General features: G+C 35.1%; 1 protein-coding gene across 3 annotated transcripts in view; it reads left to right on the forward strand.

The window, feature by feature from the left end:
- The window catches only part of abi2a (abl-interactor 2a), a 61,856-nt gene that overhangs the window by 12,000 nt on the left and 25,167 nt on the right, over positions 1–24,689 (forward strand). For all 3 annotated transcript variants that reach the window (XM_056464736.1, XM_056464737.1, XM_056464738.1), the window contains exon 2: positions 18,461–18,628. In XM_056464736.1, coding sequence (XP_056320711.1) covers positions 18,461–18,628 — 168 coding nt within the window. The remainder of the gene's footprint in view (positions 1–18,460; positions 18,629–24,689) is intronic.

Genomic DNA, 24,689 nt, shown 5'->3' on the forward strand with positions numbered 1-24,689 from the left:
TGCCATATTGGTCAACATTGCCCAACCCTATCTCCATGATTGCTAGTTTCCAGATGCTAAATAAACTAAATTGAACATTAGAGTGATTTTAATGTGTTTAAGTTCAAGGCTCACTTTAAAGAAAGGCTTTTCCTTTTGTGGCTTATTATAAACATTATTTGTGGTCTTAATGATTGTGTTCTCATTTTCTAAAGTAAGACTGCTTCTTTATTTTAGTAATTAGTCTCTAAACATATTATGATTCACGCAAGATTGTTTTAGCACTAATCACACACTAGAGTAATTTGGTTATCTTTTATTTAAACTTCTTCCAGAGATGCTTTTCAGCGCTTAGTCATCTCGATTGCATCATTAATGGCATCTCAAGTGTGAACCAGACGTACATAGCCATTTGGAAAAAGGACAGCGAGGCCCATCTTTCACATGTTGGTGTTTAGTAATTCGCCATCTGAGAGCGATTACAGCACAGAAGATGTATCAGCATTCGGGGTTCTTCTGTCATGTCGTCCTCTTTGATTCCTCTCGGTATAAGGGAGATGTAACAGAGGCAAGCGGGTGTTTCTTTGTGAATTGTCCTACAGCTTCATTGTGTGGTGCAGCGCTGCCCTCTCCTTAGGCCAGAGAAACCAAATGACCAACTAGGTCAGATTAATGGACAGTGTCAGGAGCAGTCAGGCCAGAAACAAATACACAAGCTGCACTGAGAAAAAAAGATTAATTGGATTTACTAATTTTTTGTTAAGCAATGGGGTTGCAAATGACCTTAATGGAGGTAACTTTAAAAAATGTTGTAAATCCAATTAATAATTTTTTCAATGTGTTTTTTTTTTCATATAAATTAGCTAATTTATGCTAGAAATTTGCAAATAAAACTCAACTTTTTATTTATGCACTCTTGGTTGTTTTTTGGTGCATCTTGGTGTTTCCATTCAGCGTTTTTATGTCCATAAAAATACTGTAGGTGGATGGAAAACGATAGAAATACGCAGACACTGATGATAAGAAGGAGAGAGGGGGGGGGGGGGTTATATCAGTGTTTGTGAGAGCCCACAGCTATTTGATACATGACCTGTTATACAGTATGTGCTCTTCTGCTCTGTTGAAATGACTGCATTTATTAAAGCTGAGTTGATCTGAGCCTGTTGTGTTTTACATTTGACAGGTTTGTTGCAGCAGCTCTGTCAGATAGATCCCTGTGATGGTGGAAAAGAGAAGTTGTTGTGTGGGATGCATGCATGCTAATCTGAAATGGTTTTCAGATGTAGCATTACAGAAGTGTTATTTTTTCCTAAACAATTTGTAGGGTTGTTCAGTATATCAATACACTGTAAAACTCAACAGTCAACTTTATCGAATATAATGAGTGTAGTGAACTCAGAATTTACTGAAAGTTAAATCTACTCATTTAAGAAAAGTTTTGAACTCAGCGTTGATTGTAATGAGTTAAATAAATACCTCATTACTTCAACTTCAAGTCAAGTACGTTCACAGTAAATCAAATGATTTGTTGCAGTCAGTTTCCTCAAATGGTTTGAGTTGCCTTAACTTATTGGGTTTTACAGTTTTTACAGTTTCTCTTCATTTATCGGGTTTTACTGGTCAAATTGCTTCATTTACTCAAATGGATTAAGTTCACAGTACTCTTTAGGATTAATTTTTGAACTTAAATGGTTTGTTGCAATCGGTTTCTCAAACTGTTTGAGTTACCTTAACGTTGTGGGTTTTATAGTGTACTTTGGAATTGAAGTCTTGTGAATTTTTTTTATTTTATTTTTTTATTTTTATTTTTTTCCTTTTTTAACTTAACCTGTTAAAAAAAGTTATAACTTTCATATAACTAATATGCCGTAATTTAGCAAAGATTGTTTTAAAGGAGCACTCCACTTTTTTTGTGGAAATGAGCTCATTTTACAAGTCACCTTGACTTAAATTATTTTTGAATCCATTCAGCCGATCTCCAGGTCTGCCGCGAGCACTTAACTTAGCTTCGCATATAGATCATTGAATTGGATTAGAGCATTAGCATGTCGCTCTATGATTTAAAAAAAAAAAAAAAAAGAGAGAGAGAGTTTTGACAATTTTCCTATTAAAAGCGTTACTTTTCTGTTGTTGTATCGTGTACTAAGACAGACAGAAAATTAAAAGATGCCATTTTCTCTGAGGTGGAAAGTAATAAATTACATTTACTCACGTTACTGTACTTGAATAGTTTTTTGTGAATTTGTACTTTTTAGAGTAGTGTTTAAAATTTGTAACTTTACTTTTACTTAAGTATGATTTGCTTATTGTACTTCGCTACATTTTAAACCATATCCGTTACTGAGTAGAAAATAAATATACAATGTAATGCAATGGAAACCATGTCACTGCAGCAGCAGAGTGAGACAATCTGCAGGTAAAATAGTAAAAAAAAAATATGTCTATTTACTGTTGCTCGAGGTGGATGGATCGCTAGATTTTAGAAAATTTATTAGCAAAATGACTTTCAACCCTACATGGTAAGATATACTGTATTTGGCTCATTATTAATTATTCATCCCTGTGCCATTATAGGCGTAATTTGGTACATTATGATGGAAAGTTTTGAATGCTTCGTATAAATGCATCTCCAATCTGTTTATTCATGTAATGTTTGCACTAGTTAGACTATAAACCTCATCACACATGGGCACTGCCGTCAGTATAGCCTGAAATGATCGTAAACTGCACACATATTTGGAAGAACTAACGCTAAAGTCTGCTAATCTTTCGTAGAAAATATCTTACGCTTACATATTATCTATTCTTAGTGGCGCATATCCCATAATGTCCATATGGTTGCCATGACAGCTTAAAGGGATAGTTCACCCTAAACTGACAATTGTCACTTGCTCGTCCTTGCTTGTAATAAACATGTTTGATCCTCTTTCTTATCATAATATATAACATAACATAATATGTTGAACACGAAGGAAGATATTTTTTAAGAATGCCGGAAAGCTGTATCCTTTGACTTCCATAGATGTTTTTTCCTGCTATAATAGTCATAGTGTTATATAAATGATGAAAAATAAATATTTTAAAGTTGTTTATTCAAATAAAAACCACTAATTGGAGATTTATATCCTCTTGTCCCTAGTTTCTCTTTACTCATGAATACATATTTAATGAGTTAATTTTTACTTTTACTTGAGTAGGTTTATAGGCATGTAACTTTACTTTTACTTAAGTAGAGTATTTTATTACACTTTCCACCTTTGCATTTTTTTATATGGCTAGGAACTATACTCTTATTCTATGGAGCTAATAATATGCCAAAACAATCTAAATTTGAATAGTGGTCATTTTAATTATTGACAATTGTAATTAAATATATCTGAATTTTATATGCTGTTAAAAATTTTTTGAATTTGAATTTCTTAATTTGAATGTGAATTTCTTCATTTGAATTTAACTTTCAAAACTTGAATATTCAACATCTGCAATGTAAGACAACTGAATTTTTCAAGGCTGAATTTTTATAGACGTATTTTCAAACTTCAGATTTTTTTGTGTTCTGAATTCGTAGACTGCAGATATTGGGTTTGTAAAAATACAGTTTCAAGTTTTCAATATGAAGAAATTCAGAACATCAAATAAAATTTTCTAAAACTCAAAACCTGAAATTCAGATTGTGAAATTCAGATTCAGCAGAAAGTAGGTCAGGGGTGATTAACGGGGACGATCACCGAAAAGTCAAACTATAAGCATTTTGGCCAATCACAGAGGTACATCAGTTTATGTGAGGCTCAGGAGGGGATAATTCTTCTGCAAACTGGCTATCGGGGGTCAGCTGTTCAGTTCAAATATTCAGTTGTCTTACATTTCAGATGTTCAATATTCAAGTTATGAAATTCAAATTAAGAAATTCAAATTCATAAAGTTTAACGGCATATAAAAATTCAGATTTATTAAATTACAATAGTCAGTAGTTCAAATTAACACAATTCAAATTGTTCTGGCATACTATTAGCTCCATAGTATTCTGCCATAATAATCAAGTAACTTTGCTGCCATACCATGGCTGCAGCAGGAGCAATAATATTATGCAGCACCTGAAAATAGTCCCCAGCTAGCTAACTAGGTGACAGTGCTGCATATTATCGCTATGCCTGCTGTGTATCTTTTTAATTATCTGATCTAATCTAATGGTTGGAAAATAAAGGTAAACGCCAAGAACATGGAGTGAATGTATAAAACACTTTAATTTCTAGTAGCATTGACAATGAAACCACTAGGACGGAGCAAGAATAAAAAAATCTTCATATAAGCTTAACTTAGCCTGCTTTCATGAATCTGAGGCAGCAGGGATAAATTCAGCCAGGATAGCTTTAAAATCCCAGCTTATCTTGCTGTTGTGCCATTTCCCTCAGTTGACTTGTTTGTTTTCTCCCCCTCGATTCTGGTTGTGCTGCCTTTAATTTTCATCTTGAAGCATTTTTGTTAGTCAAAACAGTGCTGTGGTTTTGCTTTTGTAAGGAGGGCTTTGTGTATGCGTGCACATATACAGGAGCTCCTCCACTGTCAGCATGGCCAGTCAGCCTGCTCAGTGCTCGTATATGTAGCACAGGTCACTGTGTTCCAGGGTAATTAGCTGCGCTTAATGACGGTTTCATTAAATCCTTGTTTCCCCGACAACAGATACAGTAATTATACTCAAACGGCCTCTAGCACCTCAAACAATTTGCACCATTAAAGCCATATGCCAAACACGAACTGTGAATCTATTTCAATCCCTATGCATTTCATCTCTCTTCTCTGTCTTGGTTTTCCAGTCATTTCTAATTGAAACGCATCACCAATAAACTCCAGCCGCTGAAGCCACACTCGCTCCATTTCCACATTTGGTTTGCAGCTTCTGTCTCTCTGTGTGAGTCTGTCAGGAGAGCAGCTCTAGTCTTGTAAGTGGGCTGATGTACTGACAGGCAGCAGTTATGGTGACATGAGCCATAATTCTCCTGCAGTAAAGAGAGAACTGGGAGACAGATGCTGATATTTCTTGCTGTGGCCAGTTCTGCATTCATATGCTGGTGAAGATGAAAGAGAGATGAGTCTATGTGTGTGTGTAGGAGGAAAGACTGTGAGAGTCGCTTTGATTCTCCGTTTAGTCTTCCACACATCTGTGATGCATCCTCGACTGCACATTCACATGATAACGCATGCATGCTGTGGATGCTACTTTTAAACTGAGAAAAACTCTTAATGTAGCCAAGATATACATTTTTATGTTAAAATAATTGTAAAGTATATATATTTAATTTAAAGTGATGCGATTTTATAGTTTAAAACTAGAAATATTTCTGTTACACAGTATCAAACACATTGATCTGCTTCATAAGACATGCGTTTCCCACCGGAAGCATGGTTTAGTTTGATGAGGGATTTATGTGCTTGTGGAAGCTTCAAAATTAAAGTCAATACTCTACACCATCACACAGCAAAAAATTAATGATGTATAAAAGAAATGCATTTTAAAACAAGTGTGTCTGTCTAAAGCAGGGGTCCCAAACTCAAATTGGCGGGGGGCTATTTCTTTGACTGACAATTCATAGGAGGGCCGTTTTAACATTCAAGCACAAGAAAAAAAGTGTAAACCTGACATAATTGATGCATCTTGGGACAACAGACATGATGTTTATATTGCAAGCATTACCTGTCACCAGTGACAATGAAATCAGCATATTTATCGTGTTACACATCAATGTTGAATATATTTGTTGTATGGCAAAGCAGTAGACACACACTCAGTCATTCTATCTATCTATCTGTCCGTCCGTCCGTCCGTCCGTCCATCCATCCATCTATAGTTCAATTCAACTAACAGTACAATTTTACTAATGTACATAGTTTATTTTTGCAATTCCTAATACGCATTTGAGGAAAATCTATTAAATGTGACCAATTTAGTTGAATATTAGCAAGTTGATCATATTTGTTACACCACAAGCATAACATGTAAGCCATATAGAAGTGTTTGTACAAAAAAAATACAAGTGGTATAAAACTGATTATAATCAAACGACCCTTAAATATTTACAAAAAAAATAGAGCACTTACGGACATATAATTTAGCAATTAAAGGGCACCTAGGTTACCCCTTTTTCAGATTTAATATGAGTCTTTTGTGTCTCCAGAACGTGTCTGTAAAGTTCCAGCTCAAAACACTCATCAGATTTTTTTATTATACCTTTTATAAGTTTCTATTTTATACATTTTTGCACCAGAAGGCTGTTTTGTTGTATTGCACCTCCCCGCCTACCGTTTCTACGTATTTTTCAGCGCGTTTAGTTTGCACTCTTTTTGCACTCATATGTGACAGGATACAGGTTAATCTCCACTGCTGTATGGATATCTGTTATGTTAATGTACAAAATAAACCTGATTTAACGTCCACAAACCGGGATTGAAGTGTCTTTTATAATTGTTCTGACACGCGGCTGTGTTGATGAAGTAAAGCTGAAGTAAATCGCTGTAATTCGTTACGCACGTGCTCTGTTTTAAAACATGTTAAACTTGTAAAACTCACTCTTGATCACATTTGATGATGATTGATGATCCTAGCGAACTAAACAGACTTTTTATTCCTGGTTGCTTTGCGCTCGTCCTCTCTTGTTGATATGATTATAAACGTGACTACCGGGACATGTTAATACGCACAGCTCTCAATCAATTCGGTGGGTGGGGGGACCGCACTCCTACGTAAAGTTGCGGTCGATCTGAAACCGCTCCAATTGGTCCACCATTTTTATGTTGTTAAATTGAAAAAAAAAAAGCACTGGGTGTGTTTATATCACCCTAATATGACGGTCTATACACTATACCTGCACATGTCTGTCCAAACAGCTTGAAAAGTAGATTTTTCACCACAGGTGCCCTATAAATCAGCCACGAATGAAAAAAACGTGTTACTCTTGACCGTACACTGAGAGAAAATGAAAGTAAAACTAATCTGAATGCACAACTTTAAATGTTGACTAAGTGGCGGGCAAAACCACAAGTGGCTAGACGTGACTGCACAACAATGATAGAGGTTCAAAAAAAAATGTTTTGGCGGGCAGAATCTCGTTATATTTTTGACTTCAGTTGCAGGCCGAAGGGAGGAGGAGGGCAGGCTGTAAATGGCCCACGGGCCGGCAGTTTGTGACTCCTGGTCTAAAGGAAGAAAGTCATATTCACTGAGGATTGTTTTTAGGGTGAGTAAATTAAGTTTTTTTTTTTTTTTTTTTTTTTTTAAATAATTTTTAACTGTTTCTTTAACATAGACACAAATAACCCATACTGTCCCAATATGCTGTTGGTGACCACTAGTGTACTGACCCCTAAAAATAGTCTGAAAAGAATCAAAAGAATAATTTATTCTTGAGATCCCTCAAATACGTAACACGTTTCAATCCTGATTAACCACTAGGGATTGCACCGATACCACTTCTTTACAAACCGATACGAGTATAAGTATTTTAATTTATGTACTTGCCGATACAGAGTACCGATACTTCATAGATTTGGTTTCAATTAAGTTTATTTTTTTCTTTTTTTTTTTTTTTTTTTTTTGCCTGTAGCAAGGATGAACACAAAAATCTTTTAACAGAAGGCTGTTCCAAGCAAAAAATATACACACATTGTTGATAACCCTGCAAATCCATAGACCTTATCTATTAATGATTAAGCAAGGACATTTAAAAGACTAGTTATCCTGACATGCGTCCACGACTTTACACATTGCACAAAGTGTGTGCAGTGTACGTTACCTTATGGAGTCACACTCTTGGCATTGCATATTGGGGACGCATAAAACCCTGTTATGCGTGATTCTTTCCAACCCTATCATATTCACGAGTCCTGCCGTTAATCCGCTGGTCAGGTAATCAAAAAGTCGGCTATATTTGATGTTTAACTATGGGTGGGTCGCGGGTAGATAAGATTAATAGCCATAAATACGCAACGCATAGGCCTACTCTTATTTTTAAAAAAATCACACGACCATCATCTCACAATATTTAATAATAAATAATCTTATTTTTTATTAAAAACAAAAGTGATTTAGCACTGACAAGCCAACTGCAGAGAAACAAAGCAACCACCATGGCAACCGCAGTAATCACTTTTTACGAAGTTCAGCTCTTCTTTTTTTGCACTTGATTGTTATGCGTTTAATGTTAAAAAAATCAATAATGAATAGGCCTACAAGAGTGTAACCTGTGTGTGCGCGTGCGTTTAATCACTAAAGCCGCTCTCTTCTAAAACCGAAAGTTTCTTCGTCTGTCTGGCAATATTTCGGCTTTTAATCGAATGAAAAGTTAATTTAGATGAGCCAATATTTGAAAATTGCAGTAAAGTTACTGGTACATGCGGCCACACATCAAATATGAGGTCTGATCTCATAACGCTCTTGCTGTCATCCAGACATCGATACGTAGACGCCACTCTAGTCAAATCGCAAAACGGAGGCTGGTACCAGCTGACAGTTAGAGTAGCTGAAGCCATTGCGAAATCTATCAAAATACAGCACTGAAACTAACAGGCATAAATGCCTTTGAGCCAAAAAATCTAACTGTAAGATATCTGTAAAAACGCAATCAGAGCCAATGTTATGTAGACTTTGTGTCGCCTAATAATTATATTAATGCTAATAAAATGAAAACCAAAATCAACTATTCATTGCATTTTTCGTTTGATAAAAAATATACAGAAATGAAAAAAAATCAAAGGGTGTCTTGTTTGTATTAATGTGTTTTAATATTAATAAAAATATGCTTAGGTTATTTAAGCTTAACAGTTATACACGCCGCCAATATAGGCAAGCCATTCAAAAAAACTTACTGTGTACTGGGTTATAACGTATATTTTACAATAAAAACGAAAGGTAGCATGTCTCGCTGTCATTTGAAAAATGCAATTCATAACACACCCGAGGGCCTATAGTCTATGCAGTGTATGCTGTGTTGTGTGTAAAGTGCCCTGTCAACTGCCGCTGGTGAGAGAGAAAGAGAGAGCGCGCGCGTAAGAGCTCAAAGCCGGTTAATAACCAAAAGCAAGATCATATTATAAATATTCCATTAACAATACTTATCGAAATATTTATACATTTACATGAAATGTTTATTGAGATTGTGTGATCTGTATAGGCTGTCTGATCTTTACAGAAGCTGTAAACTGACACGCGCGCGGTGACCACAGATGTTCAGCTCTGACTAGAAGCTTTTATTTAGCCTGTAGTCTTTAGATTTTTTACATAATGTTCCATTACTTAAACTTTCTTTCATTTTTTTTTATTTATAGTTTATATATAAAACAAGTGCTAGCATATTTAGCTGTGATCAAGGATCATATTTTATATTCGGTTTATTCTTCAGTAGCCTAAAGATTCGTTATTATTGTATTTTATAAACTGATTGTTTATAAGGACTAAGCTATTTATATAATACATTTAGGCTAATTAATACATTAAGACATTGAAGTCAGGTAGGACAACAAATCACATCCATGTAGTGAATTACTGTTGAGTGGTATCGGTGCGTGGTATCGGCCTTTCATGTCCGATACGAGTATTTTAACCAAGTATCGACCCGATACTGGTATCAGTATCGGTGCATCCCTAGTCACCACATCACTATGTTATAAACTTAATTTGAAGCATCATTTTGGTTTTAAAATGTGGGTTACTCTTGTTTGATTAGCTTTATCTCAGTACTCATTTATTCATTTGACTTTTTATAGCTGAGTGAAATATATAGTACTTTCTGGTTGAACATTAAAAACTGAAGCAATGTTTCTCCTGCTCTATATTTTGAGTTATGAGGTTGATTTTAACACAAAGGAAGATATACTGAAGAATGTTGGGATAAAAACAGCATAGTATTATCCATATATTTTGTTCCTACTATGGATGTCAATAATGGAAAACCTGTTAGATGGGCAAACTCAGTCATAGAGGGCCAATGTCCTGCAGAGTTAGCTCCACGACTAATCAAATGCACCTAAACAAACTAATCGGTGTCTTTCAAGACCACTGCTCTAGTGGTTTGAGTAAATGGTGAGGAAATTTTCATTTTTGGATGAACTAAAAGAAATGTAAAATGCTTTGCTTGAATTTCTAACTTGCAGTGACTGGTCAGCCATTATGTTTTTGAATTTCTACTAACAATGTATAGTAGGGTTGAACAATATATCGTTTGAGCAACGATCGCTATGTGTGTATAGTCTAGGGGTGACAAAATTAATTGTTTCTTCGATGCACCACGATGCAGATGCGAACAATTCGATATCTGTTCAGTAATAATCATAACCGATTATTATGTGCTGACGCCATTTATCATTTATGCGTTATATGACGGTAGCTTACTATGGCGAGGGAGGATACCGCGAGTAATTAAACTGCCCCAAGTAATTAAAAAGCAGATAACTGCTTGTGAGTTTGCTGGACAGTCACTGACAGGGAAGTACATCAGATCTCAGCTAAGAAATGATGAAAGCTGTAATTTCTCTCTCTCACTTTCTGTGGCCCATTTGACCTGCTGGTGTGTTCGTGAGGTAACGTTTTATCTCCTCTCTCGGCTGTTACAACAATAAGGTTACTTGTGGATCCAGACATGATGAGCATGTCTGCAGAGCGAGTTTTAGCCACCACTTCGCCATCTATAAAGATATAATGATTGCCGTGGCCATTTAACATCAGTGTCCGTGTTTGCTGAACAGCACCAGAGCCGCACTGAGAGCCAATCGTAGCCTTTTCTGTTGAGCGCGTGACCAATCATTAGCATTTAATAACTGGCTCAATAGCACTTAAAAAGCAAGCGGGATAATAAATTCTCATTTTCTGTGCATGCACTTTAGTTTTTATTGATACATTCAAAAAGAGTGTTTTCTTTGAGCAGGTAAAATTAACGGTGCAGTACATATATCTTACTGCTTGAAGTAAAGTACATTATTGTTTTACAAATGATTTTTAATAAATATAAATATTTATAAACTATAAATATTAATACAAGAATTATTGTGTTCCGAAGTAAAATATCAAATTGTTTATGGAAAGCATTGTCAATGCACAGAGATATCAAATAGAACCGAAATGTTCACACCTCTAGTATAGTCACATCGCAGGATTAGATCATTTTTTATTAAAGACAAAATGATAAGATATTATTAAACATGATTTTTATATTATTTTATTCAATTATTTATACAGTGAGGACCATGTTATTTTAGGATTGATTGTTTAATTTTTGTATTTGAAAACTGTTGGACTACCCAGAAAATAATAAAACGCTGTTTATTTAATTTTTTTATTTTTGCTCTGCTGTATTTACAATATAAATGCTTGTAATTTATTTTATTTTGTGCAGATGCACTGCATAGAAAAAGACGTGATCACCCCAGTCAATGTAAATTTATATAACCTTTAAAAAATAAAGCTATTCAAATCATCAGGTCAAACGACATTCATATCGCAATATATATCGCCGCAAAACAAAATATCGCAATGTCTAATTTTTCCAATATCGTGCAGCCCTAATATATAGAACATAGGTTCGATGTAAGGCCTATATGTAAAATTTAGTGGAAATTAAAGGGTGGTTGGTACTCTTAAGTTTTAGTGAAAAGAACCAGTGATGAGCAGATTTGCTCAATTGAACTGCACTGCTTGAGACGTTGTCTGACAGTGTGATTATTGCTTAGTGATTATTTGTAAGGCTCATTTCTTTCACTTCAGTCACCCTGCTGAAAGTGTAGCTACGTCAGTAGCATCACCAGCAGTCTGAGACACCCTGTTAAAATAGCTCTTTACCATTTAAAGGTCTCTGAAGAGGTGTCTGATGAAAAGAGCTGTGAGCGTTATGCATTAGCATGAAGAACAAGAGTGTCATCAGCGTCTCTTGTTCTGCCCACCTGTTCATTCTCAGGACGTAATTACTTGAGTCATCACTGGAAAAATCAGCGTGTCCTTCTGCTGTGGTCAGTACTGTGAGCATAAAGCTGAGCAGTCATTAATGGGCACCTACCGTGTAATTACCCATGAGCCCTGCCTCCTTTTGTGTGCAGCTGAAACCAAAAAATGATTTGTGTTTGGAGGTGGACTGGGCAGCAAATGACTCTTGTACCTGCTGTTTTTTTATAGGCCGTTCACGTCAAATAAAAACAGCTGAAACAATGAGGAGACCTGCACCACTTAAAGACCTGTCCTTCAAGTGCTGAGGTTAAAGACCTGCAGTATTATTTTAAGACTACGTCAGAGTGACATTTAAATAATTCTCTCCTCACAGGCATTTTTAAAAAAAATTTTTTGTGTGTTTTTTTTTTTTTTCTATTGAGCTGTGCACACATTAAATACAACATTTTTGATATAAAATAAAATAAAAAAAGAGAGTAACCATGTCAACTGATTGGTAAGTAGATGACTGCTTTTACCCACTCCCTCCCTTACAAAAATGTCAGTTGTTACATTCAATGACATTCATCTCAATTAAACGCTTTTAATATATAAAAAGGACCAGTGCAGTCACAAATTTTGTTCTTTTAAAACTTACATTTGTTTATTGAAATGACATTTAAGTGTTATTCTAATGAACATTGTTTCCTGAAGCTGCTTAAATGTATTTTTACATCTCAAAGCCTTGAAAATGCGAATTAGTCTGTTATACTTTTACACAGTTTATCGTCAACGATAAAGTTACATGGTTAGTTCAGCCAAACTATTATGTTATTAGTAACTCACCCTCATGTCCTTCATCATCTTCGGAACCAAAAAAATTTATGAAATTTCAAAACCTAAAACTTGGTAAAAAAAAAAACATGTGACTTCATGAAGCTCCTAAAATATGTTGATGCTCCAAAAAACTGAAAACTACTTTGTTCACCAATGTCTTCTTTTCCATGTCAGGTTAGGGTGCACATTTACTATGGGCAATACAAAGTATTGCTATTAGCAGTGTGTTGGGTTCTAATGGTGTAAAGAATGCAGAATTAATTACAGATTTGAGTTTTTTAAGGGAGCTAACCCTTTAACATAATTAAACTTTGCACAAACAATTTTTTTTCATATATACAGTAGTTGGCTTTGTGATTAATCGAATCGCAATCGGAATTTGAAACGTTGATTGAACGTTTGATTTTGAAACGAAATATATTTCATTTCCCCCGCCCAGTGCAAATGCATGACTGCCATCTGTGTGTGACAGTCCTAGGCCCAATCCCACTTCTATTTTTGTACCCCTACCCCTTCCCCTTCTCCTTGGCCCTTAAAACCGAGTGGGAAGGGGAAGGGCTTCAAAATGTACCCCTAAGAATTGGGACAGCACTACAGCACCTGCACACGTCATCATAGATCATCGCGATCTCTTGCTTTATATGAGATCGATGATCGCGACTGCTGTAGTTATTCCAGTATTGTTATTTTTTAGTATTTATCTTTAAGAAATCACTGAAGGCATATTTTATTTGATCATAATTCATAACAATCTAATGTGGCAATAAGATCGCAACTGTACTGTGCATTTACACAGTGACCATATTCATGAATGTAAATGCACCAAAAACAATATTAACATTATAGCAGACACTGTTAAAAGCTCATTGCCAGCCACTAGACTTTTCTGACAGGGTATCTAAGTGTCATCGAGTGTCAGAATGTTGTGGGACTGCTATACAGGAGTTATTATTATGTATTATAGATCGCGAAATTTAGCGGTTTTTACTTTAGTGTTTTTTTTTGTGCAGGTTTAGTGCACTTTAGTGCATGACGGTAAAACACGAACGTGATTATGAATAGTTTAAAACGTTTTTGTTGTAAAAATTCGTAATAATGACAAAAAAATCCTAATTTGTGGATCTCCTTACTTCCGGGTGTAACTATCCTGACGTTGTGGCTTGTGTATTTTGGGAAATTTTCTTACCTCTTGGTTTCGAGTGTGGTCCTGAAAAATCTTTGCTCAAAGGGCTAATCACCCCTTCCCCTTAGCCCTACGCCTTCAATCTAAAGAGAATTGGGACACCCCTTTTTCTTCACGGGAACACGCAAAACGAGGAGTAAGGGGAAGGTCTAAGGGGGAGAATTGGTATTGGGCCTTACTAGCCGATTGAGTGAGCACAGTTTCGTTCTGCCCAATCAGAATTCCGCAATCGAACTATATGGAACACCTCAAAGCAGCAGACGCCGTCATCCCACTTGTCCGCGCTTACTTATTTGTTTGGTTTTTTTTTATTGTGGGTTTTCCGCATAGTTTGGTTACACAATTTTGATTGGGCAGAATAAAAGTGTGCTCAGTTAAATGTGACAGTCGGGCATTTTCTCTGGGTGGGGGAAATTAAATTATATATATTTTATATCGCATCCACTTGAGATTAGCTAATAACAATGTTTCAAATCACGATTGCGATTCAAAATCGATTAATCGCACAGCTTACCTGTACATTATGTCTGCTCATGGCTTTTGACTAGACATTAAGGATGAATGTGCTAAGAATTCAAGTGCTGTGGGAACTATTGTGGGATATATCATTTTTATTATTGCTGACAATACCACAGTCTGGTGAAAATTGATTTTGGTTTGGAGCAGAGATGTTTTAATTTCCTGAAATGTCTAGGTGATCTATTGAATGCTGTAGTCTTCATTGTGTCTGGGAGATGTGATTCCTCATCATCACAGTGTTGTTGGTCAGCTCTGTGTGTAGGAGGTTTTCTCTTCCTCCGCTCTCTCTGCTCAGATGCAGCAGTGATGTCATCAGCGTGGGTCAATGCACTGCGTCTGCATATTAGTGTCAGTGTGTCGCTGTATGTCCTGAGGGAGAGCAGGCCGTCCTGCCCTACATGACTGCCCACCGCAAACCCACAGCATGTCAGCACTGTAAATGCAAGCAGTGGAGCAGATCTTTATAAGTCAATCCATGCGAATGAGTAATTTCTTTTTTTGTGCCTTGTGCTTGTTCACTGCTCTGTTTTAATGTAGCACTAGCGATTTGTGTAAGTTATATGAGCAGATGGAGTTCTATTAACTAACTGGGCTGATTAAATGGCCGATATTGCCTTATTTTGATATTACATCAGCTGACATTTATGCCAATGTAACTTGTCATCTTTATTGACAATTGGATTGCCATTAAATTTGGAGAAAAGTTTTATTCAATTGCATCTGTGGTGTCTTGTTTGATATAGGGCTGGGCGATATTGCAACATGACGTTCATTCGATATCGATAATTATAAAAAAAATGTAACAAAACATTTAGGAATATTAGGATATTTTAACCATTTTATTTTAATTTACCAACATTACTAACGCAAATAGTTTTAATGGACGAAAACAAAAATATTTAAAAGAAAATATCTGATCTCTATAAAACAAACAAGTGTTAAAGAGACTCTTAAACTTGATAAATAAAATGTTACAAAGTGTGTGAAATGGTAAAGGTAGATTAACATCTATAAGGTGTCAATAATAATGATACAGTAAACCTCAAACTCCATCATAGTTTGTTTACAATCAAATCTAAGCTTTCAAGTAAAGGAACCAGCCATTATTATTCAAATACACAATGAACATTACAAATTGTAAAGTTGAATGACTATATTACCCCTTATGCTAAAAAAATCTTTCAGATGGGGAGCTAGTGGCTAGGATGCACAAGAAAAGAAACCAAAAAGCCACTCTGGCGACATCCTTACATCTTTTTTTTATTAACAATCTCCTCACTGCTGCTATATGGCACTCATTTTCATTCTGTTATTCTGAGCTGAAGTGACAAGCGTGCGCATGTGCTTTCCTTAACCATTTTCTATGGCGTCTCTCGTAACCATTGCGACCATCGACCGTTTTCTCAGAGGATGACAATCAGCCAAATTGCTGCAGCTCTGATACAAGTTTATGGAGAAAAGTAAAAAGCACTGCAGTGTTTGGGTGCGCTGTGTTTGTCTGAGGTAATTAGTCTGCCTATACTGAAATGTGTATATTCCATACAAAGTGTGAAGCAGATTGGTTAGTTCTACTTGCATGAAATATGGTGTGCTCGCAGCATTCTGAAAAGTCCTGATGGTTTTCAACTAGGTGTACCTGGAAAAGGCGTCACATGTGCACCGCTTGCCAACCGTCTGTCGTGCCTCCAATGGAAATGACAAACTGACACCCTAAGCTTATTGGCATTACTTCCAAGGCGCGCACTCTGCAGCCGCATTTAAATGAAATTATAGTGCTTCATACCAAATCTTTTTTTTTTTTTCGATATTGACAAATGGCGTTCGGTCAATAAATATCGATACTGATTTTATTACCCAGCCCTAGTTTGATATTCATATTTTTGTTGTTTTTTTATTTAAATAGTAATTTTATAAATGTATACTATACATTTTGACTGCAATATTGCTTATGCTTTTTTAATAAAAGACACTTAAGCATCTGTTTTTCAATGTTTAAAGTGAGAGTTTACCCAAAATTTAAAAAAAATTGCTGTTCTTTTTTATTCACACATCACTATGTAGATTGCTTGTTGTGTTCAGTAAAACATTAAAGGTGATTTTTAACTGAAGATAATGTCTTTGGTAGCCCAGTGATGATGAATAGTAATTAAAAATAATTTTAAACAGAACATTATTTACATGTTAAATTGGCATAACCTATTATCCATGTATTGGTTCTTTTACAGTGTTCATGTCATGTTGAATGTGTTTCAATAATTTGCCATTTATAAAATTGAGCGCAGTCAAAAGTCAAAAGAGAGGTGACTGTTTCCTCCTGGTACCGTCCTGGGACAATGACAGGAATTGTGTGCACAGACACGCACACACTTTTCTCTGTCAGACTAGTGATCAAAGCCCAGGTCATGTGACTGTTTAGCCTGATGTTACAGAAGAACTGCTTAGATCCTGACATTCCACTCTAGCAGCAGCACTACATCCTTTTTACTGCAAAGTCATATATATATATATATATATATATATATATATATATATATATATATATATATATATATATATATATATATATATATATATATATATATATACATACACGCACACAAATTCATTCATTTTGGAAATGACCATAAATTCACTTGAGAATAATTTGCTGGAATTATTTAATCAATCATATTTTGTGTGTTACTATCAAGATCAGAGCAAGTAATGTAACCGGGTTTGCAAAAATAGCTCAAAAAATATTTTGTGATTCACTTTGATTCATTTGGAAAGTTCACTCGTGCTCTGAATCACAGTGTTTTTTTTTCCCAAAATGTAGCTGGATACTATGTGATCAAGTTATCCATTGAAGATCATGCATTTTACATTATCTACATTATTTATCATCAATGTATCAGGTGCCTGCAGCTTGTAAACAGCTCTTTTTATACAGTTTTATTAATGATTAATATATTTGATATCGATAACCGATTACTCTTTAGATTTGAAGGCCGATAACCGATATACTATAGCCGATAAATATAAATTAGGGTTGGGCAGATAGACATCATAGGATGCCAAATTGGTCGACATCTAATATAAATATTTCAAAATGTTAGAAATTTATACAGTAAACAACTGATTTTATTTTTAAAACTTCATAAAAGTGTGAACTGATCTTATGAACTGAATAGCCTGAATAGCAAAAAAAGCAATAATTTCAAAATTGCATGGTGATTCTATAGACCTATATTCACAATTTCACATAAATCAGCATGCCTTTTCTGCTCATAGCAAACTAACATGCAACTTCACTGTTGCATAAAAATAATTGGCTAAATAACAAAATGGGATTTAATTAACAAAGTTAAATAAATATATTTAAAAGAAAATGAAAAAACTAAAAGCTCCGTCCGTGCATGTAAGGTAGGCAGTTCTGTACAATTACATAATCTATCGGCCTAATTTTGATAATGGATTGATAATGATAACATTAAAAACAGCATTTATTGGCCGATAATGATATGGCCTCTGATACAGTATATTGTGCATCCCTAGATTTGATTGATTTTCTCAACTCTGGAACTCACTTCCTCCTGATCTCCGTAATTTCAACTCTTTCACATTTCAAATCCAAACTCAAACCTGCACTTTGTTTTAAATTGTACTATATTTTGTCTGTTGGTTGTTCTTGCTATGATGTGTGGTCTATCTTGAGGTGCCTTTAAGTAAAATGCGTTATTATTATTATTATTATTATTATTATTATTATTATTATTATTATTATTATTATCATTATTATCATTATTATTATTATTTTTATATTTGGCTTTATACTGACTACAGATTTAAATCTGATTCAATTTCATTGAGCACTCTGAGATCAGTAAAATACTATAGTTGCATTGTCAGTTTAACTTTGAAAGACTTTTGGACCATTAATGTTGTAATATGTTTTTTAAAATCAGCCCAAATCACTCCAATGCCACAGCTTGAATCCTTTAAAATCCTTTAAATGATTAAATTGCACACTGACTGTTACTCTTTTGTATCTCCTTCAGGCTCCAGACAAGCACGTCGCTCTAGAGGAAACCAAGAACTACACTACTCAGTCCCTGGCCAGCGTGGCCTACCTGATCAACACTCTCGCCAACAATGTGCTCCAAATGCTGGACATCCAGGCGTCTCAGCTGCGCCGCATGGAGTCCTCCATCAACCACATCTCTCAGGTAAAGATTTTCATACAGTTTCACACTCTGAGCTATATTTACTGAAAGATGACTGACAGCTCTGAGAGAATGTGAGGAGGTGACAGGTGGATGACTGTGACCTAGTTGGGTAAAAGGTTAACTATTGAAAGCACAACGTAATAAACACTAAAATAAGTGTACAACAAAGTGCTCCATGTTGTAAATTGCAATCTCAAATCAGTCCCTATTGTAAATTTCTCCTTCTGGCAAAATGTTTGGTCTGTTTACTGTAATTCTGGGTTTACAAATTTAGGTATTCACATACGAAAGAGCTTACATACAAAGGCCACAAACTAGGCCTCATGTACCTAATTCCATGCAAATGCGAAAAATTCTTCTTGATGGAAAATTTGCATGAGGTGAAAATCATCCCGTGAGTAACCTAGAGCAGTGGTTCTCAAACTTTTAAGCCAGCGACCCCCAATGTAAGATAGTCAATAACTCGCGACCCCCCCACTGCCAAAGCATATACAAACAATAAAAATAGTTTTTTTTTTAAGCTGTTCACAATATTTTAACTATATTTACTATACATTACAGGGCTCAAAATTTGCATTTTTGCTTGGTAGTACTGGTGCTCCTAACTTTAAACATTAAGGCGCACCAGACAAAATTTAGTGGCTCCCACCAATTATCGCACCGTTACTACAAGATTATAAACAGATTTATTGCATTTGAAATCAACACTAATCAAAACTAACACGCAAAAAATAAATATATATGCATGCGTGAGGACAATATGTCTCAATGAAATCCTGTTATCACAAGAAAATACATTTTATAACAATTGAGTGACCAAAAGATATCACGGACGGAGCGCTCACCGGCCCTGCACACACTGCTTGACATGAATTCATGAATGAATCTGTTAATAATAACTGTACTGTGTTCTCACGGGTGCTGTCTGATATTGCACAGATGCTTTTGACATATACTTTATTATTTGCATACGTCATTTTAATAGCAATACCGGTCTTTTCATGAGCTGCAATATTAGTTTTATCTTAGTCAAGTGCAAGCCCTTTTGCTATGGTGTACGTGGTGTTAAATTTTACATATAACCTTAAGATTATCTGGAGATTAAATAAAGGATTAAACAGAACCTATCGTGGTTAAAATGTGTAGATGTGGCAAACAGTTACCTGAAAATTCCGTCCCAGACTTTACAGTGAATGCTTTAGTTATTATCATAGCGGACTTGAAGCCAATGAAAGTCTTTTATCCACTCTTCGAAAAATGTAGATGGTGGATTAACATTCACAACATGATCAGTAATCAGATGTGACATTATTTGTAGCTTGTTTCTAAAACTAAATCTGTCTGTGTTGTTTTTATTCTCATCTGCAGCGCTTTACATTTTCGCGGTTGTAGCTCCTGTCATCTGAAGACAGGAGGCGTTGACTGAGTGATTGACAGCGGTCAGTTGTCATGACAAGTTTTATACTGTTCCTAAAGGCTGCGTTTCAAGTACAAAGATGCATTCTGCTTGAATGTGTCCTAAATACTTTATGAATTAATAATATCTTTTAAAAAATCTGAAAATATTAGCTTTCACTTGTAATACTGAAAAATATTTATTATAATCACTGAAAATTTCAAAATTTTTAAATCACTCTCGCGACCCCTTGAAATTATTCTGCGACCCCCAGTTTGAGAACCACTGACCTAGAGCACTCACAACAGTGTTCTGGATGTGATGCTGACCTACCATTATACTCGCTTTCTATGCTGTGCATATGGGTTTCAAAGTGCAAGTTTTTGAAAATGCCACTGCTATTGTTTCTGTGTAAGCACCAATATGGAAACCTTTGAAAACGGTAACGTCATAGATGTGCGTAATAGGTGTCATAAGCTTCGTTTCCATCCACCTATTTTGATGTGCATTTTGAATATGTGCATAAAAACGGTTGATGGAAACGCCATGATGCGCATACATTTTGAAAATGCACATAAAAACATATGTGCATAACGTTTTATTCCCTATGAAAAGATGCACATACATTGCAATGGAAACACTTTTACCAAACAAATTCCAGTATGCGCATTAAAAAAGGTCATTGTTATAAGAGATCATGTGATGATAAAAAGTGTGTGAATAGACAAATCAGCAGGCTGAGCACATTGTAAAACATCTGAAATGTTGTTTTGGTCATTCTAAAACACCTTAACCATTTCAGTATTAGTGTTATTTATTATTAATTACCTCCAGAACTATCAAGAGTGTCTGTGCTCCACATCTCACGCCTTCAAACGCCACTGTGCGTTCACTGCGTGTCAAGATTGCCCTCTGAGGCGCAAGTCATTTATTAAATGAAGAAAAGATTCATGCAGCTTCTCCTACCACAGCAAATTCTGTTTTTACTGTTGATATTTGGAACCAGTTAATCAGGACATGACGATTTTGTTCACTTTGACTTTTTAGATGTAAATGCTGCTCTTTTATGCAATAATCCAGTTTTGCGCATAAAGTTAATTCGCATTTTTGGATGGAAACATAGCTACCGACATGCGCAGTATGTGTCGATTTTAAAGGCAAGAGCAAACAAGCGCAAACAGTTTGCTAACACTTCATCAATGAAGTGTGGATTTACTTATATATAATATTACAACCAACAGTGTAGACGCATCATATACAAACGTCAAATCTGAAAAACCCACTCATAAAGAGCGAATCGTCACTTCCCAACAGGTAATGTTTACTATAATGCAAAATAAATTTATGTGCAAAATTGGAAGATCGCCTAAAAGACGTTCAAATAAAGCAGCGTTTCCATTCAACGAGTTAAAGAGAACAAAATCGTCACTTCCTGAGTAACTGGCGACAAATATCAACAGTAAAAAAAGAATTGGCTGTGGTAGGAGAAGCTGCGTGAATCTTTTCTTCATTTAATAAATGACTTGCGCCTCAGAAGACGATGCTGACACACAGTGAGCACGTGGTGGTGTTTGAAGGTGTGAGACACGAAGCACAGACATTTTTGACAATTCTGGAGGTAATTAATAATGTAACTAACAACACTATTATTGAAACGGTTAAGGCATTTTAGAATGACCAAAACAACATTTCAGTTGTTAACAATGTTCTCAGCCTGCTGGTTTATCCATTGACACGTTTTTATCATCACATGATCTCAAAATCACATGACTGGAATTTGTTCGGTAAAAGGATTTCCATTTTATGTGTTTTTCCATTTTTCCAGTTCGTGCATATATTTTTTTATCAAATAAAAAGTTTATCCTACTCTGTTATGTTCATTGCAAATGTTTTTTATGTGCATTTTCAAAATTGATGCGCATCTTGGCTTCAACCATTTTTTATGTTCCAAAATTTGCATAAAATAGGTGGATTGAAACATTAGCTAGTGCCAACTATTATCCTGGCATATGTAATACAGCATGTTTGGCAGTTTTTGCAAATGTGTGTATATGTGAATTGAAATGTTGTCATGTATACGTAAAACTTAAAAAATGCAAGGGAAAAAACATTGTCATATACATGGATGATTTCGGTTTTCCACTTTATATGCTTTTTTAAATTAGGCTCAGTTTCTGTGATCTTCCCTCATCTGTGGACTCAGCTGTTACTCTGGACTTGTGCCCTATTTACCATATCGCTGTCGGTTAATGCTGAAAATCATTTATCTGTGTTTGAGGTGCCAGCAGCAGAGGCTTATCCTCTGTGTTTCCTCTTGTATTTTTTATTTAACAGCTGTCAACAGTACAGCCTCTGAAGCGATTAAACACAGCAGCACAACATCTATTGCAGCTCTTCTCGTCAAGTGCTTTTGACACAGTCCTCTCCCAAATTGCCATGTGAAATGAAACAGAACTCCATCCACATGGATTTCAGGCCCCTCAAATACGAAGTTCATGCCATCAATTTTCCACAAGTTGTTTCTTGCTCCAATTCTTAGCTTTAAGACTTTTTTGCTGCCCTTTTTCTAATTACTGCACACTATGAATAATTTATTAATAATTAGCTAATTGTTAGTTCATCATTTAAGCATGTGTTAATGCTGTATTAGTAGACATTAGTAAGCAGTTTACTTAATACTGTACTGTATAAATGCTGTATTTTTGACTTGTAAAATCACAAATATAATGTGCTTGATGTTATTTAGAGATTCAATTATTTTTAATGTTTTAATTTTTGCTAAATTAAGAATTGAGATTAAGTGTGGGTAAGTAAATAATTAATGAACTATTCAAATGAACATCATACAGCTTATTTATATATAATATAGAAATATATTATATAATAATGTTAGCTCATAGGGCTGCACGATATTGGAAAAATTATGCATTGTGATATTTTTTTCTTGCGATTTTACATATTGTGATATGAAAACCATTTCACTAGTTGAGTTAGAATAACTGTTTGGAAAGAATTTATAATTTCAGATTGATTGGGATGATTATGTAGAGGAGTGCATAAATGAGCAATATCACATGAGTAGCAGTGCAATGTGGGTGTATATCAACACTGGTAGGAGATGTGCCTTAGTGTCCCACCTGTGACGTGTGTATCATTTGATATTGCATTTATACAACAGTTCGATGGCATAATCATGTATATAAAAAAGAAAATCAAACACGGAGAGTCTGAAAACCATTTTCTGTGAGAAACTACTTTCTTCCGCCATTCATTTACATCTGCAGCTGACGTCAGAACAGCAGAAACCGTTGCTCATTCACCAATGTCAGTTTAGAGCTATTTAAATGATTCTCTAGCGTAATGTCTAAATTGATGACAAAACAGCTGATTTTTATCACATTTTAAGATTATAAGGCTGAAAAGCATGAAATGCCATCAGTCTACAGAGATTTCCCAGTGTTTCTCTGTTGCAACTGAGAGATCACAATATTACTATGGTATAAATACAGCACTACATCATACAAAAGAGAGAGATTGACTCGAGTCATTTACCTGGTTAATAATGTTTTGATTAGCTGTAATTTGAAATTACACTGTTCTTCTTTTAGGACTTATTATGTGGTCTCTGTTGCCATCTTGTGGATGAACATCGTCAACCGTCTTTGCTCAATCGGCTAATGGCCGCCGATGTGCTGTCTCCAAGAAATTATAAATATTTTAAAATAGGCACTGTCCTTATAAATAAACTGCATAGTTGCAATCTAAACAACTACATTCTCGACTAAAAAAAGCCCCAAACGTACATTATGTTGCCCATCAGCAACAATATTTGTCAAACTGTAGAGTGTCCTCTGCTTGTCACTGTATGTGACCGGAGTAATACACAACGGTGAAGGCTTAAGAGGTTGGACAAGTGCTGTTATTTGCAGAATATCGCTTTGCCATTAGCCAATCAGATTCAAGAACCAGACAGAACTGTTGTATAAAATATAATAAGCAATCTACAAACATAGATAAATTAAATAAAGAAAAATATGCTAATTAAATGAACAGTGATCTATTGTTTTCCAAAGTGTTGGAATGTATTCAGCTATACACTAATTAAATAATCAAATGTAAAATAATACCAAATAGTCTTCGTTTTATATAAAATTCAATACAAGTAACAAACATTTTCTAATGCCTGAATGCTTTTAAAACCCTGTGATCAATGATCAATTATAATCCAGACTCAACATTGCTTATACTCACAATGTGACTATTGCGATATAGATCACATAGCGATATCGATGCTTAAACGATATATTGTGCAGCCCTAATAGCTCACATAGTAATGCTTTATTAACGCAAAAATCCACTGTTTGTAAGCTTATCTAAAGTGAGAACTATTTATGTCTTGTAAATCCCTTATAAATGACAATTAAGACAGTTATACTCTATCCTGAATTGTTAAATTATAAAAAAGTACGTTAACATTACCACAGACGACACTGAAATGTTAAATTATTGTGTTGTTCTTGTTTAATAAAATGTAACATGTTGTATTTTGACACTCCAGTGTTAACACTGAACTTTTATTCAGCAATGTTTAAACTCTACAATCTTTGCCATTTTTATTTATTATTATAGTTAAAAAAAATAAAAAAATTAATAAATGAAAAATAC

Source organism: Danio aesculapii, chromosome 9 (genome assembly GCF_903798145.1).
Source record: "Danio aesculapii chromosome 9, fDanAes4.1, whole genome shotgun sequence".
In the NCBI taxonomy this organism is placed as follows: domain Eukaryota; kingdom Metazoa; phylum Chordata; class Actinopteri; order Cypriniformes; family Danionidae; genus Danio; species Danio aesculapii.